Source organism: Alosa alosa, chromosome 8 (genome assembly GCF_017589495.1).
Source record: "Alosa alosa isolate M-15738 ecotype Scorff River chromosome 8, AALO_Geno_1.1, whole genome shotgun sequence".
Taxonomy (NCBI): Eukaryota; Metazoa; Chordata; class Actinopteri; order Clupeiformes; family Clupeidae; genus Alosa; species Alosa alosa.
Genome location: NC_063196.1, coordinates 18,582,859 through 18,597,742, shown reverse-complemented (window position 1 = coordinate 18,597,742; position 14,884 = coordinate 18,582,859). Strand labels below are relative to the sequence as shown.

General features: G+C 43.3%; 1 protein-coding gene across 1 annotated transcript in view; it reads right to left on the bottom strand.

Annotated features, from left to right (window-relative positions):
- Nucleotides 1-8,654: 8,654 nt before the first annotated feature.
- Nucleotides 8,655-14,884, bottom strand: part of LOC125298983 (mannosyl-oligosaccharide 1,2-alpha-mannosidase IA-like) — a 126,112-nt gene continuing 119,882 nt past the window's right edge. Inside the window, 4 exon segments of the mRNA XM_048249989.1 lie at nt 8,655-10,139; nt 11,219-11,334; nt 12,327-12,499; nt 14,347-14,566. Of these exon segments, the coding sequence (XP_048105946.1) occupies nt 10,010-10,139; nt 11,219-11,334; nt 12,327-12,499; nt 14,347-14,566 (639 nt within the window). The 3' untranslated portion in view covers nt 8,655-10,009.

Here is a 14,884-nt window from a genome sequence, read left to right as displayed (position 1 = left end):
TAAATGTTTTCACCTTTTATTTACGTTATTTTCGATAGTCGATAGTGTGTTATTCTTGGTCCTTTTTTCTGGCTGATAACTAACGGTAACGTTTCTATTCTACTGGGCTGATGAGCTTGCCTTGACTAGCCGTCCCTCTTCCATCTGACGCTGCACATCCTCTGTCTGGACTCGTCTGGACGGAAAGATTGCTCAGGGCAATGGGCCTACTCTGCGAGAGATCTGCAGCTGCCACGACCACCGAGCTGCGGCTGACCTGCGAGCTGCCATAACGTTAACGTATAGCCTCTGACGCTGGGTGCCTACAGTCTGGATCAAAGATTCTGGTCTGGATTGAGTGCTGACGTGGGGAGCTCTGATGGCGACGTCGGGAACCATGAAGCAACAAACGGTCCTTGCTAAAGCCACCGAGCTGCTGATCAGCAGGAAGATCGCCCATCATGACTTCAGACTGTTCTTCCGGTGCTCTGCTCTCCAGACTGCCAGTAAATTCTCTGAGTTGGTCAGTGAAAGAACTTTGTTGGTCTTGCATTGGCAGTTTCACGCGGGTCATCATTGCCCTTGGACTTTTTCAGCCGGTTGGAAATTGGACTAATTTTAACATGAGTATTATTATTTTATTTATTTATTTTCAATTTGCTGTGTTGTCTGTCTTGTATGTCTTAGTGTCACGGGAACGCTGGCGACTACGCCGCTCCATCCGGCATCTTTTGTGTTTGTTATTTTTTAAATGTGGTGTCATGTGGTGTCAACGCTGGCGACTATGCCGCTCCGTCTGGCATTTTTTGTCTTATTAAGTGTGCTTGCAAAGCAGCACACTTATTGTTCTTCTTAAGTTTTATTATTATTTTTCCCGTCTCCCTAATTTTTTGTCAGCCCTAGCGCCTAGGCCCTTTGAGACAGAGACACCGTTCCAACTTTAAAACGTCCGGTCAGTACCGGTGTAAGTTGGTCGCGAAGATGACGTCAGGTGGGCGTGCCGTTCGTCCGCCATATTGGATTGAACAGAAAGCGAAACTAAATTTTCACAGGTCACAAATTTGGTCCGAACGCCACGAAACTTGACGTACATTATCCTTGGACCAAGCCTCACAAATGTTAGCGGAAGGATTTTTGATTTTGAAGAAAGCGTTTGCCCGTCACAGCCAAAACGAAATCGGGCGGCGAAGCTCGAAACAGGAAGTCGTCCATATTTCAGGAACACTGTCACATATCCATACCAAATTTTGTATATGAACTGGGGACTCCAGTGTGAGGGTGCATAGGCAAAAAAAAAAAAAAGAAATATTCCAAAAGTTTACATAGTTTGGCAACTCACAAACGGGTATTTCGTAACTCACACCATTCACCTTCTATCACATTGCCTTCCATGTATGCACAATGTCACAGAGCAGACACAATGTCTCCAAGCAACCTTGCCCAATCACGAAATCCTTGCTCTGCCATGGGATAGTATTGACTTACGAACTGGAACGGCAAGGAGAACAGTAGCTATATATAGCTTACATAATAGAGTTGTTTTCACATTGACGGTATTCAAATTAAATTTTTCATTATTGTTAAATGTCATGATGGGAGAGTATTATTAAAAATGTTACAAGTATGCAAATTCATAGGTTTACGGGAAATTAGGTTTTACTGGGTTGTTTTGTAGTAAAGACATGCAAGGCATTCTGGGCCATGTAATAGACAAACAGTGGTCGGCAGCGTTAACTTGATTTCCTGTATTAATATGAATAGGTGTTTCTGTAAACCTAGAAACAATAAACAGCTATCTCTGTTACAAAAACGAGCTGGTAATCGCTCGTTGAAGAGGGAACTATGATAAAAAGATTGTTTTCCTAAAAGCATGGAGTTGAAAAAGAATAAACCAGCAATGTCAACGTTAATGTTAAATAGCCTACCTATCTGAACACTAGGTGGCAACGTTGTATTACATTTCACTAGTGTAGCCTACTTGAAATACGATTGTGAGATTCACAAGTAAAGGAAGGTGCAAATATTATGTAATTTATCATGGGAAATTATTGGAAATGTTATTTCTTGTTTATTCTTGCAAACCACACACATCCATTCGGAATCACACGTACACATGTAATACTGAAAGACTGTCATTTCGTTTATTTGATGTCGCCTAGCAACACAGCCTTCAGAGCAAAGATTCTAGAACAGGGCTTCAGAGAGACACGTTTTGAGTTTGTGGCCAAGAACCTAAAATATCGGTTTCCATGTGCTGGATGGTATGCGTCCTTTATGAAAGTAAGTGTTTTATACAGTTAAAGTTACAGACATAATGAGTCATGTTGTAGTGGTCAACATAAATGTGCCCCTTCTGTTATTAGAATGCTAAGCGGAGAAGCATGCTAAACAGAGATTTAGTATCACTAATTTCTTGTGTGGCTAGCTATAGGGAGGAGGAGATGTAGTGCTATGTTGCTAATTGGGATTTATGTTGTTTAGTGTAATGCCATGGTCATTTGATATGAGATACTTGCACTCGTAACTTCGTCACGTGTAACTTTAGGACTGCTATTTTTTTTTACTAACAGTAATTCACGAAGCACTTTAGCCCTAAAAGTAGCACCTACGTCTGTGACAGCTTAAAAGAAGTGGCAAGGACTCCTAACGCGATGTTTTGAAATGCGTCTACTATTGTCTACAGGAGCTTCCAATCCCGAGGGAACTTGCATTGTAGGCATAACTAAGGGATGCAATAACACCACCAACAACCAAAACTAGCCTACTCATTGTCAACATGTACATGAAATGTAACGTTTCATGTGAATCAAATGAAAATGTTTTCTTTGCAAACGTAGGCATAGGCGTATGGTGACAGATTAATTTAATGCTGCTGTGTGTATCACGGTAAGCGTGAATGAAGTGGCCACTTCTTAATGGGACCCACTGTATGGAAGTGGGCTAAGTAAAATAGAGATGTTTTAAGATAAGGTTAATCAGAATTCTACGATATGTCCGCTTGACAACGGCAGAGATAGAACTGGCCTTTGGCCATAGCAACCATCCATTTAGAACGACTGGCCTTCATAGCAACCAAAGATCTGAGCTGTGTTGCAATGTGAGGCAAAGTATAGAAAGGTGATGAAACATACAGAGACAGGTCAAGAAATATAGTGCAATGTAGACAGTAGTATACAGTTGATTTACAGACGGTGGTTTAGAGTAATATGAAGTATTCCTTTATTCTGAGATAGGCTACATCAATAGGCTCTCAAAACAACCCCAGGCTCACAAAACAATCCCAAACAGACATAAGGTCTTTATAGAGCAAATCTATATAGATTATTTGTGAAATAAACCAGTAAAACATCATTTGTGGGATGGAATATATAACATTCACACTCATAGCTCATATTTTTTTAAAATAAATCAGTGAAAAAGTATCCTGACAAACAAGCAGCTTTTTTAATGCCTTGGTCATATTTCATAATTTCTGTTGTACTGTAGGTTACCTGATAGCCCAGTTTGAGAGGCATAAAGACGCATCATTTCACTGCTGTCATTTCAATCACTGCTGTCATTTTATTTTATTGATTTGATCTCAGTCATAGAAGCTAAATTCAAGGCAGGCCAAAAGTAAAATCCAACAAATCGCATTCAACCCCCCAAGCCAATAGTTGAATAGCCCTCTCCTAGAGCTTTTTGAGATATTGCCACTGCTCCAACATTGAAAGGCACTGTTACAATGCCTGGATCAAGCCAGGTTCAGCATAGCGTATGCCACTGTCCGCTCACGTTGCTGACCGGACCAGGGCAAGCACACTTTCGCAGTTCCCGCCGGAAATGCAGTCTAGTTGTCTTTTGTTTTTTGTCAATGTCTTGTATGTGGAGCGCTTTGGGTTTAAATGCGCTATACTAAATAAAACTGACTTGACTTGACATTTAATGTGCAGCAGCTGTATTTATAGCCCACCCTCTTCTGTGACGTTTTGGATGCTCATGACGTTGGTGTGTGCACGTGACGTCACAGAGACATATTTGACATTGAACCAGACACGCACTGAAACGTGCAGCTTATGAAGTTAGTTTTACACTTAATGTCTGAACGCTAAAATACATTGAACTTTATTCGACAAATAAACTTGATAATATGCTATATATTTTTGTACACAACATGGATAATCCAAATAATCAAAATGCCATTGCAATAGGCTAGCCTACGTGACATGAGATTGTAAGCTAGTTTGTGATAGACTTGGACAAGTCTCATTGTTAACGTTTACATTTTTTATGATTAGGCTACTTATGTGTGATTACAGACAACTGTAGGCTATGAAATGTTTAATCAGAATTTACCATTACTTTGTACCATCTACAATAAATCATCATCTAATCGCCAAAACTGATCCAGCCGTCAAGCTTCAATATAGACCAGAAACTAAAAGGATACAAGGATACAAGGAAGTTTATTGTCACATGCATATAGTTACTGGAAGTAAGAAATGCAGTGAAATTATGTCTGGTGTCAGCCTATTTGTGCAAAGTGGGGGGGTAAAAAGTGCAGTAGAAGAGGGGTTTAGTAGATTAAGTGGCAAGGGCTGCATAAGAAAGGTGGGGGAGGATTGGAATTGGGGGGGGGGGGCACCAACAAGGAGCACCCAAGAGACAATGCAAAACACAAAACACAACGCAACAACAGGGAATCCAACAGATACATTTGCAATATTGATTTCCTAATGTTTGTGGATCACCGCAGGCGCCACGTGATGTGTGATTCATCAATGGTGTCTGGTCATCCGATATTTTATTTTACTTTATCCTCAACTGCCTGATTTCTATATTCTGTGTCCTGTGTTGGATTGCTTAAAACAACACATCTCTAAATTACTGACCAATAATTTATATAATTTGACAATGTTACAGTATGTTTGGGCCATGTGATAATATCCATCACACCATTAATTATCCATCCTATATAACATTGATTGTGCTTCAGGTTCAGTGCAGGGGGGTCAGGTGCTCTCTCCAATGACACCAAAACATGTAGAAAGAGAAGAAAAAACCTGCTGCATGAGAAAAAACTTTCGATTTGAGTGTAGCCTACCCTTCTGACTTTCTCTGCTGAGGTAATACGTGTAGGCCTACAATAAAACATTCACTGATACTTAGCCATTCTATTTCATTTCCCAGGTGCCCTATTGATTGGACAGGGGAGAGATGCTGTGTGCCACCTCTGGACAATAGCATTTCATTACGCAGCCTACTGGCTCTATAAATTGTTGGCATCCTTTCTAATGGGCCTCTGGCTTATTAGGCAGTCCGTTTAAACCCAGCTGGCTCCACGCCTGAGCGATTCTGGCGGTAGATCCCAGGGCCTTTGCCAGGGGTCCAGATTTATGATCATAGTTGAGCTGCATGGTTAAACTTCTGTTTGATTAGTCAGAAGCTGTACTCATATTTCAGTCACTGATGTACCATTTGACCTCTTTATTATTATTTTTTTATTTTTCAATGTGATTTCAGTAAGAAGTTTATTGACTGAATGTTGATATTGTAGTTATTGTGAACACCTACAATTTTCGCTGCTCGGTTGGCAGGTGATGGGTGATGGATTTTGCTGCTCGGTTGGCAGCTGCACTTTCCCTTGGTTTGTCACATAGCCTAATGAAAATTCCTCTTTAGTTTTATCTTTGTCCTTCACTGTGGTCTCTTGTCACTGTAGTCTCTGAACTTGAGAAATTGCCAAGCCCTGACTATTGTTGGTTCTCAGTTTAATATGTAATGGTTTCTACTTCAATGGGATCAGCTATGCATAACTGGTGTAAGGGGCTTGCTGTTCAGCATCACAGAAGGGTTTGAGGATCACTATGTACAGCTATATGGACCTGAAGATGAAAAACACACACACACAACATATTAAAACATTATTTTATTCAAAGTAGAATTATAACAAATATAGTTTATTAAAATTTTGCTGATAATTATAATTATTTATTCAATAAGATATGATTTTTATATAAATGTAGAATGGCATCATCTGCCAGAATGGAATATTTACATTAATAACAAGTGAAACATAAAAGTAAAGGAATTATTCCCCACAAAATTAATTGCATAAAACAAAAAATAAACTATGTGCAATGGAATGATTATCAGCAATATTGTACAGTTACATTTTCTGAGGTTGTTTCACAAAACATTAACAGATTCACAATAATTAACAGACCAAAAACAAAACAAAAGTAAAGAAACAAAAAACCAAACCAACCAACTAAACAAACAAAAAAAAGGCAAAGTAACTGATAGTCAACACATTTTACCACAACTTTACAAAATATTAGGACAGTCTTCTACATGTAAGCCAGCATACTGAAACGTGAAGCTAACACTCGTAGCGAGCTGTTGACTCTCACCAACACTGCATTACAACACCACTGAAGACGCGTACCAGCCAGCAAAACTAGAGATCCTCATGTCAAAAATCCTACTTTGGCTACAGAGACACGGCCATGTCAGTGTCTACAGCTTCACAGTGTATATAATCCCTCCCATACTGCAGTTCCAGTTAAACAAGTGGCCTCACACCCTTCACTTTCCCAACACTGTTACACAGTCTTTCAAAAGTGATAAAAGGAGCGTGCACACCCTAGTTACTGTCTGGTATGACTACGATATACTGATTCCTCTGCTTATGATATGAGGGACTGCATGTTTATACTAAGGGATCAACTCAGGCTTATGACACTCAGGACAAAACAACAGAGCTCCCATGGCTTGTGAACCAATTTCCCACTGTCCTTCTGTGTGATAAGTCCTCAGTATTCGGAGATTAATGTAAGAAGGTGGCCGACCTGACTTGTCCTTATTGCACAATAGCGCCCCCTATCAGCAGCTGATTCACTCTGGAGTTGGAACACACTTAGCATTCTGGACCCACTTTGCACTGGTGCTGAGGGCCTTCACTGGTGGACTGAGACTGAGGCTTATTCCTAACAAGTGATATAAAGCGTATCAAAAGCCCAATCCTGACCTCTGTTTTACCGAGAAAGACGAAACACTCATTCTTTATCCTGGAGCTGCTGTCGGGGGGGCCGCCTTTATCCTGCAGAGCAAGTGCAGATGTGTGCATGTGTGTGTGTGTTGTATCCTTGTGGTCAAGACCATTAAGGAATAACAACTCATTAATTTCATTATCAGTAACTGTACATGCCCCTGTCTGATACAGTACAATCACTGACGTTTTGCACATAACACTGTTTGTCTTACCCAAGCGTTCATTGCACATTGAGTGTGTATGTGAATGTCCATGTCCCCTAATTAGACGGGGGACCATGCCATGTCATGGCAAACTTGCTCTAGAGACAATCAATTACTCAGGATACAATATTTGTCCTCCATGATTCAACTAATCTGTGCATGAGGACGCCATGAATAAATGCATGTTTCCTGTGATGTTCCGGTGATGTTGGTTGTTTAATTGCAGCAGAAATAGGAAGTGTTGTAGTACAGTATTTTACAAAGAAATATGTATAAAAGTGTGTGTTTACTGTTTTCCATCCAGTGTAGTGCTGCTCTTTGAAATGTCCTTTCCTTGTCCCCCTTTGTTATATTTCAACAGAAGGAAACATCTTGTGCTTTCTTGACTTCGTCTCACAAAAAAAAAAATCTTATTCATTCATTATTTTTCTCCCTCTATGTAATATCAGGATAGAAACGTTCATTCAGTTGTGCTTAGCAGGACAAAGGGTACTTTGGAGAACACAACAAAACCAAACCGAAAACTAACAAATAAAATGAAGACAAAATAAAATGTAGAACAGAAGACAAAGATAATCACAAGGCGAAATTACTTCCATTTCACATTTGGTGGTACATTCATTCATCTTATTTAATCCTGTTGATCTTCAACTGGCTATTTGGGGTGACTACAGCTTTTTGGCTTCACCCATTCTGCCTCCCAGCCAGAAAAAAAAAAAAAAAAAAAAAAAAGAGGAAAGACAACCTCTTCAGTGTAGTGCCAGGAGTGGGCCTAGTTCCCCCAAATGACCCCTGGACACTGTGAAGAAAACGGCTTTCATAGTCACAACACCATAAAATAAATTAAGATTGAATTAAAGCATTTTTTTTTTATACAAAAGCTACGGGTTGATGTATGTCCCTGTCTGGCCCCCCATTAGATAAACAACAACATTAACAACAACAACAAAAGCAAAACAAGGAGTTTTTCCTCTCTCTCTTTCTTAATCATGAAACAATGACCGATAGAGATTAGCTCGCTAGCGGAAAAACTACGGAAGCGGAGAGAAACAGCGTCATGGAGACAAAATGGTTGATGGTACAGTATGTCAATAGAAGTGGTTCAGTCTCTATTGTGCCTCCCCTCATCCAAACCATAACCTCAGAAGGAAATAATCTCAGAAGGAAAGGATATGGGGAGTTGTAAACATGTCTGCATTTCTGAGAGAGAGAGAGAGAGAGAGAGAGAGAGAGAGAGAGAGTGTGTGTGTGAGAGAGAGAGTGTGTGTGTGTGTGAGAGAGAGAGAGAGGAGAGAGTGTGTGTGTGAGAGAGAGAGAGAGGGAGAGAGTGTGTGTGTGAGAGAGAGAGAGAGAGAGAGAGAGAGAGAGAGAGTGTGTGTGTGTGTGTGTGTGTGTGTGTGTGTGTGTGAGAGAGAGAGAGAGAGAGAGAGAGAGAGAGTGAGTGTGTGTGTGTGTGTGAGAGAGAGAGAGAGAGAGAGAGAGAGAGTGTGTGTGTGAGAGAGAGAGAGAGGCATGAAGTGAGGGAGGGAGAGATGGAATGAAAGAAAGAGGCACAACTCCTTGTGTGGAATCTCTTCTTAAACTCCCTTGCAGTTGACGCCAAACGCAAAAGGTCACTAGGAGTGGCCGAGTGCCAGATGATAACTGCATTCAGAAAAAAAAAAAAACAGACAGACAGACAAACAAAAACCTCACAACAATGACAACACAAGCGAATCCCAGTTCATTTCCGCTGGGAATAAATAAATTAACATTTTGAGCTATTTCTGAGATTAAAAAGGCACTATTTGACTGGAGACCACTACAGAGCTGGGGTTGAAGAAAAGTAAAAACAATATGTCTGACAAGTCTGCCCAAAGCAAAGTCCTCCGAGATCCTCATAAGTAGCTTTTAGAAAGCCAACACTTTGGAACACAAGGAAAACGGAGACCTTGAAAGGTCAAGCTGATGGACTCCAAAACCAAACCAAAACAAGCAAACAAATAAACAAACAAACAAAAGCCACAACAAACAAAGATCCCCCACCCTTAGGAAAACAAAGATAACTTCAAAACGACAACCAAAGACACAACACATTATGAAGCCTTGAATCCTGTATGGTTTACACAAACAGAAAGTGTGTGCACTGTATGTGTGTGTGTGTGTGAGAGTAAGAGAGGGAGAAAGAGAGAGAGAGAGAGAGAGAGAGAGAGAGAGAGAGAGAGAGGGCGAGATGAATTAACAGCCCAAAAGGTCTCCTCACAGAGGAGGTATGGATTTCTTGGACCTCTTCCAAAATGAAGCCCAGAGTCAGGACTTGGTTGAAGTGTGGGGAGGAAAGGTTGAGCGAGGGGGTCAAGGGTCGGAAGAAGGGGCAGCATGCAGACCTCCAGAGACCCTCCACACACTCAGAGTTGTCAGGGTGGATCTCCATAGATCCAAGAGTGTCAGGGTGAATTCCCATGGAGCCAAGAGTGTCAGGGTGAATTCCCATGGAGCCAAGAGGGTCAGTGTGAATTTCCATGGAGCCAAGAGGGTCAGGGTGAATTTCCATGGAGCCAAGAGGGTCAGGGTGGGCCTAAGAGGTTAGAGTTGGGGGCCCACGAATGCTTCAGGTTGAGCCCTTGAATTACAGACTGGCTCTGGAGGACAGACTTGAGGGACAGCTCCGCAGCCATGCCATCCTGCCAGAGGTCACAGATCTCAGATCCACAAGGGGACAGAGGGGGCGGAGGAGGGTGTATGTGTGGCTCACAGGGACCCTAACCCTCTGGCTGAGTTCCATCTTGGGTCAGAGGTCAGAGGCCATGGCTGGTTACTCCACCTCGTTGGCCTGATTGCTCCTGAAGTCCTTCTTGATGATGGGAAGAGGGTGGGCTTCTGTGTTGAACACCCAGTGCTCAAACGGCAGGTGGTCGTCCTCGGAGAACAACAGATACAAGTACCTGAGGAAGGGAGGGAGAGAGAGAGAGAGAGAGAGAGAGAGAGAGAGAGAGAGAGAGAATATCAGAATGGACTTTAAAACATTGTGTGTGTGTGTGTGTGTGTGTGTGTGTGTCTAAATTAATAAACCACTGTAGTCAGCATTCTTTCATTTTGTGTACACGCCTTCAATAACCTGCAAACCATAACATTTTCAGCAGAACTTATTAATCCATTACAGTGTTTGTGTGTGTGTGTGTGTGTGTATATGTGTGTGTGTGTGCGTAACTGCTCTAATGGAAACGGAAGCACAGACAATTAAAGAGGCGATGCTAGCTAGACTGTTCCTACCCAGCCACCCCTCTCCAATTCCCACCGCCTCCACTGCAATACCATCAATCAGATTTACCCCACACACACACACTACTGTGGACAGACTGCCACCCTTGTGCTGCTGTGGCTTACTGAGACTAAACACACACACACACAGTGTTGTAGGCAATGTAGCTATGTGAATGACTAGTACTGTGATTCTCATCTCTAACATAGCCTTGGGGAAAGCTTCGCGCAAACACACCCACTGAGACATTAATACAATCGTGCACGCAAAGAAACACACACACACACACACACACACACGCAAAGGCCATGGGGAAGTGTGAATGAGATGCACTGTCTTTCTCCAGCGAAGCCTTGTAGAGGAAGCCTGTTGTTTTCCCATTATCTGCCTGTGTGTAGGTAATGCAAGCGCCCCGAGTGTGAGTGTGAGAGTGTGTGTGTGAGAGAGAGATAGAGAGAGTGTGTGTGTGTGTGAGTAAATACTATCCATCACACACTGAGCCTACCCAGCCTGCACACACACAGCAGGAGAGGCCACCGCAGAGGATGTAGGAACACAGCAGAGGGACACACACACACACACGCACAGCCGAAAACAGCAGGCTAGGGATGCTGGCTTAAAACGTCATTACTTCTCTCCGCAGGTTCCGAGGCTGATGGGAAACATAACTTGAGTCCTGCTGTAGCACTTCTTAATAAAGAGATAACCTGTATGTGTGTGTGTGTGTATGTGTGTGTGTATGTGTGTGTGTGTGTGTCTTACTTGAGCGTCTCTGCCAGGTAGAAGCTCTGCTGCACGTCGTCATGGTTGGGGTTGGAGGCGTAGACGTCCCTCACACCACTGTAGCCCCCCTCCACCCTACAGTGCTGCTCCAGAGCCTGAGAGAGAGAGAGAGAGAGAGAGGGAGAGAGAGATGGAGAGAGAGAGAGGGATGGAGAGAGAGAGAGAGAGAGGGATGAGAGAGAGAGAGAGAGAGATATGGAGAGAGAGAGAGAGGGATGGAGGAATGGAGAGAGAGAGAGAGAGAGAGAGAGAGAGGGAGGGAGAAGAAACAAGAGAGACAGGAAACCGAGATTAGGAGATGAATAAAAACACACACCCCAACACACATACACACGCACACAATACTTTTTCTTGCTGAGTGTGGTGGTCATTTTTCTCCTGCGTGCTTCCTCTCCCACTCCTTTCTCTTTGCACCCTGCTTGTCTCTGTTGGACTACTAGTGTGGAGTGATGGATCGCTTCTCTCCATTCTGCACCTTCTGTTCTCTCAGACTCCATTCATCTCGCTGTTCACTTCCCTATGCATGACTCCCAACACCAAATGCACTTAAGATTTACAGTCTGTTTAAAGAATTGATGTAGCCTTCGTGTTTGTGAGAGCGTGTGAGGTTTTTGAGTTTGTGTGTGTGTGTGTGTGTGTGTGTGTGTGTGTGTGTGTGTGTGTGTGTGTGTGTGTGTGGAAGGGTGCCAATTCAGTCACACACTCTTTCAATCCTCAGGTTTTGTGGCTAACAGATGTAACACTGTTTTCTTGGTCCTTCTCCCATTCTTGTTGTTCTCCTTGTACTCTCCTGATGGGATTTATTTTGTGTATTTGCAATCTTTCTCTCTCTTTCTCTCTCCATCTTTCTTTCTCTCTCTCTATGAATGTGTGAGTGAGTTTGTGTGTATATGTGTTAGGGTGTGTGTGTTTGTGTATGTTTGGGTGTGTATATGTGTGTGTGAAAGAGAGAGAGAGAGAGAGAGAGAGACAGGAGTCTGTGTGTGTGCCTGTGTGTGTGTGTGTGTGTGCCTGTGTGTGTGTGTGTGTGTGTGTGTGTGTGTGTGTGTGTGTGCCTGCGTGTGTGTGTGTGTGTGTGTGTGTGTACCTGCACAGCCTCCCAGCCCCACTGCCTGTATTTGGGGTCGTGGGTGAACCTCCACATGTACATGTAGGTCTCGATGACCTCCGGCCGCAGGATGAAGTACTTCTCATTCTGACGCGTGGCGATGGCCTCCACACCCCCGTCAAAGCGGAACGCCTCCGGACCCAGCTTCAAATCTGGAGAGAGGGACAGAGAGAGAGAGAGAGAGGATATCAGAATGGACTTTAAAGGTGCCATGTGTAAGAATTGAGGTATTAGCATGCTAAATTACTAGCCACAGCCCGACAGGTGTCATAATACCAGTTTCTGCCATGGGAGGCGGTATGCGGGCAACATAACCGCCAGCCAAACTGCAATACACGAATAACTCGCACGGCTTGTGGGCGTACTTGAACCAAAGAGTATACACCTGTCGGGCTGTGGCTAGTAATTTAGCATGCTAATTCAGGTTGATATCTCTGCAGCACTATACCTTGTCATTCTTTTAATTACATCATCGCCCTTATTTCTTCTCATTCTTTTGATGCGTGTAGCTCATTTTTTGGATATTTTTACCTCAATTCTTACACATGGCACCTTTAAAACATTGTGTGTGTGTGTGTGTGTGTGTGTCTGCGTATATGTGTATGTGTGTGTAAGTGTGTATAGTATATAGGATATTAGGTGCATATATTTTCAGCAGAGCAGACACTAACCCTCCAAGATTTTTGTAAAAGTACAAAGTATCTGTTGACAGATAGGGGGAGAGTAGATCTATCAGGATTAGAGACTGATATGGAAAAGGTGTTCAGATATGTCCTGATAATCCCTGTCTGGAGAGTAGAATCCCATATTCTATCAGGATTAGAAACGGATATGGAAAAGGTGTTCAGATATGTCCTGATAATCCCTGTCTGGAGAGTAGAATCCCATATTCTATCAGGATTAGAAACGGATATGGAAAAGGTGCTCAGATATGTCCTGATAATACCTATCTGGAGAGTAGAATCCCATATTCTATCAGGATTAGAGATGGATATGGAAAAGGTGCTCAGATATGTCCTGATAATCCCTATCTGTAGAAGAAACACTTAGGACAGGTTACTGTGGCACATTCATCTGCTGCTGTGAAGCTTTCCCACGTGTATCAAGAATCATGTGCAGAAGAACAACTGACCAAAAGCATCAAAGTTGTTGTCATCAAGAATTCAATTAATTCCAATGGAATAAACACTAGCACAAGAACAAAGGTTCTCATAGAGGAGGAATGACTGAAGATCATATTCTGGTCTTTGGGGTAAGCCAGAGCTGCAGTTTTGCATTGATTGTTCACTACTGAGCTGATCAGACAGCAGTCAAGCAAATGATCTCAAAAGCTTCGGGGGATTAGTAGTGGTATCCTATTATAACAATTTACTTCAGTTGCTGAAATGAGGAAGATAAAAGCAAAAACTGGCTAATATTTATTAACCTTGTGCAGCATCAATTGTGCTGAAGAATAATATTAAAATGCCAATGTGTGTGTGTGTGTGTGTATGTGTGTATCTGTGTGGGTGAGTAAGAGTGTGTTTGTATGTGTGTAAATATTTGTGTGTGTGTGTGTGTGTGTGTGAGTGACTGACTGGTATGTGCGTACGGCTCATGGCAGGTACGGGTGATCTCGGCGTGTTTGTGTGTGTGTGTGTGTGTAAAACTGACTGGTGCGTGCGTAGGACTCGTGGCAGGTGCGGGTGATCTCGGCGTGTTTGTGTGTGTGTGTGTGTGTAAAACTGACTGGTGCGTGCGTAGGACTCGTGGCAGGTGCGGGTGATCTCAGCGCGCGTGCGCGCGTGTGTGTGTGTGTGTGTGTGTGTGTGTGTGTAAAACTGACTGGTGCGTGCGTAGGACTCGTGGCAGGTGCGGATGATCTCGGCATGTGTGTGTGCGTGTGTGTGTGTGTGTGTGTGTAAAACTGAGTGGTGCGTGCGTAGGACTCGTGGCAGGTGCGGGTGATCTCAGCGCGCGCGCGCGCGTGTGTGTGTGTGTGTGTGCGTGTAAAACTGACTGGTGCGTGCGTAGGACTCGTGGCAGGTGCGGGTGATCTCGGCGGCCAGCTCCATGTGGTGACCCGTCTGCTGGTCAGGAGCTCCGTCGGCGCCCAGCGCGATCATGCCGCCGGCGAAGCACGTCAGGTGGCCCATCTTGTGCTCCAGCAGACCACCCTTCCACTCCGCTATGTAGGTCAGACCGCCGCTGGACTTGCGGATCAGGTTCTTCTCTATGGCCTGGGAGTTAAGTAAGTAAGTCACTTTTATTTATATAGCAAATGTATCCATGCACAGAGTGCAACCCAAAGCGCTCCACACACAAGACATTGACACAAAAGACAAAATATGCCAGACAGAGCGGCATAGCAACCCGTGACACCAAGACATAAACAAACAAATTTACAAAAATAACAAATGACACACAAGACAAAAGATGCCGGACGGAGCCACCGGACTTGCGGATCAGGTTCTTTTCTGATGGCCTGGGAGGTGGAGGGAGAAGGGGAGAAAGAAATAGACAAATGTGATTATATGAGCAGACAGATGGACATAGAC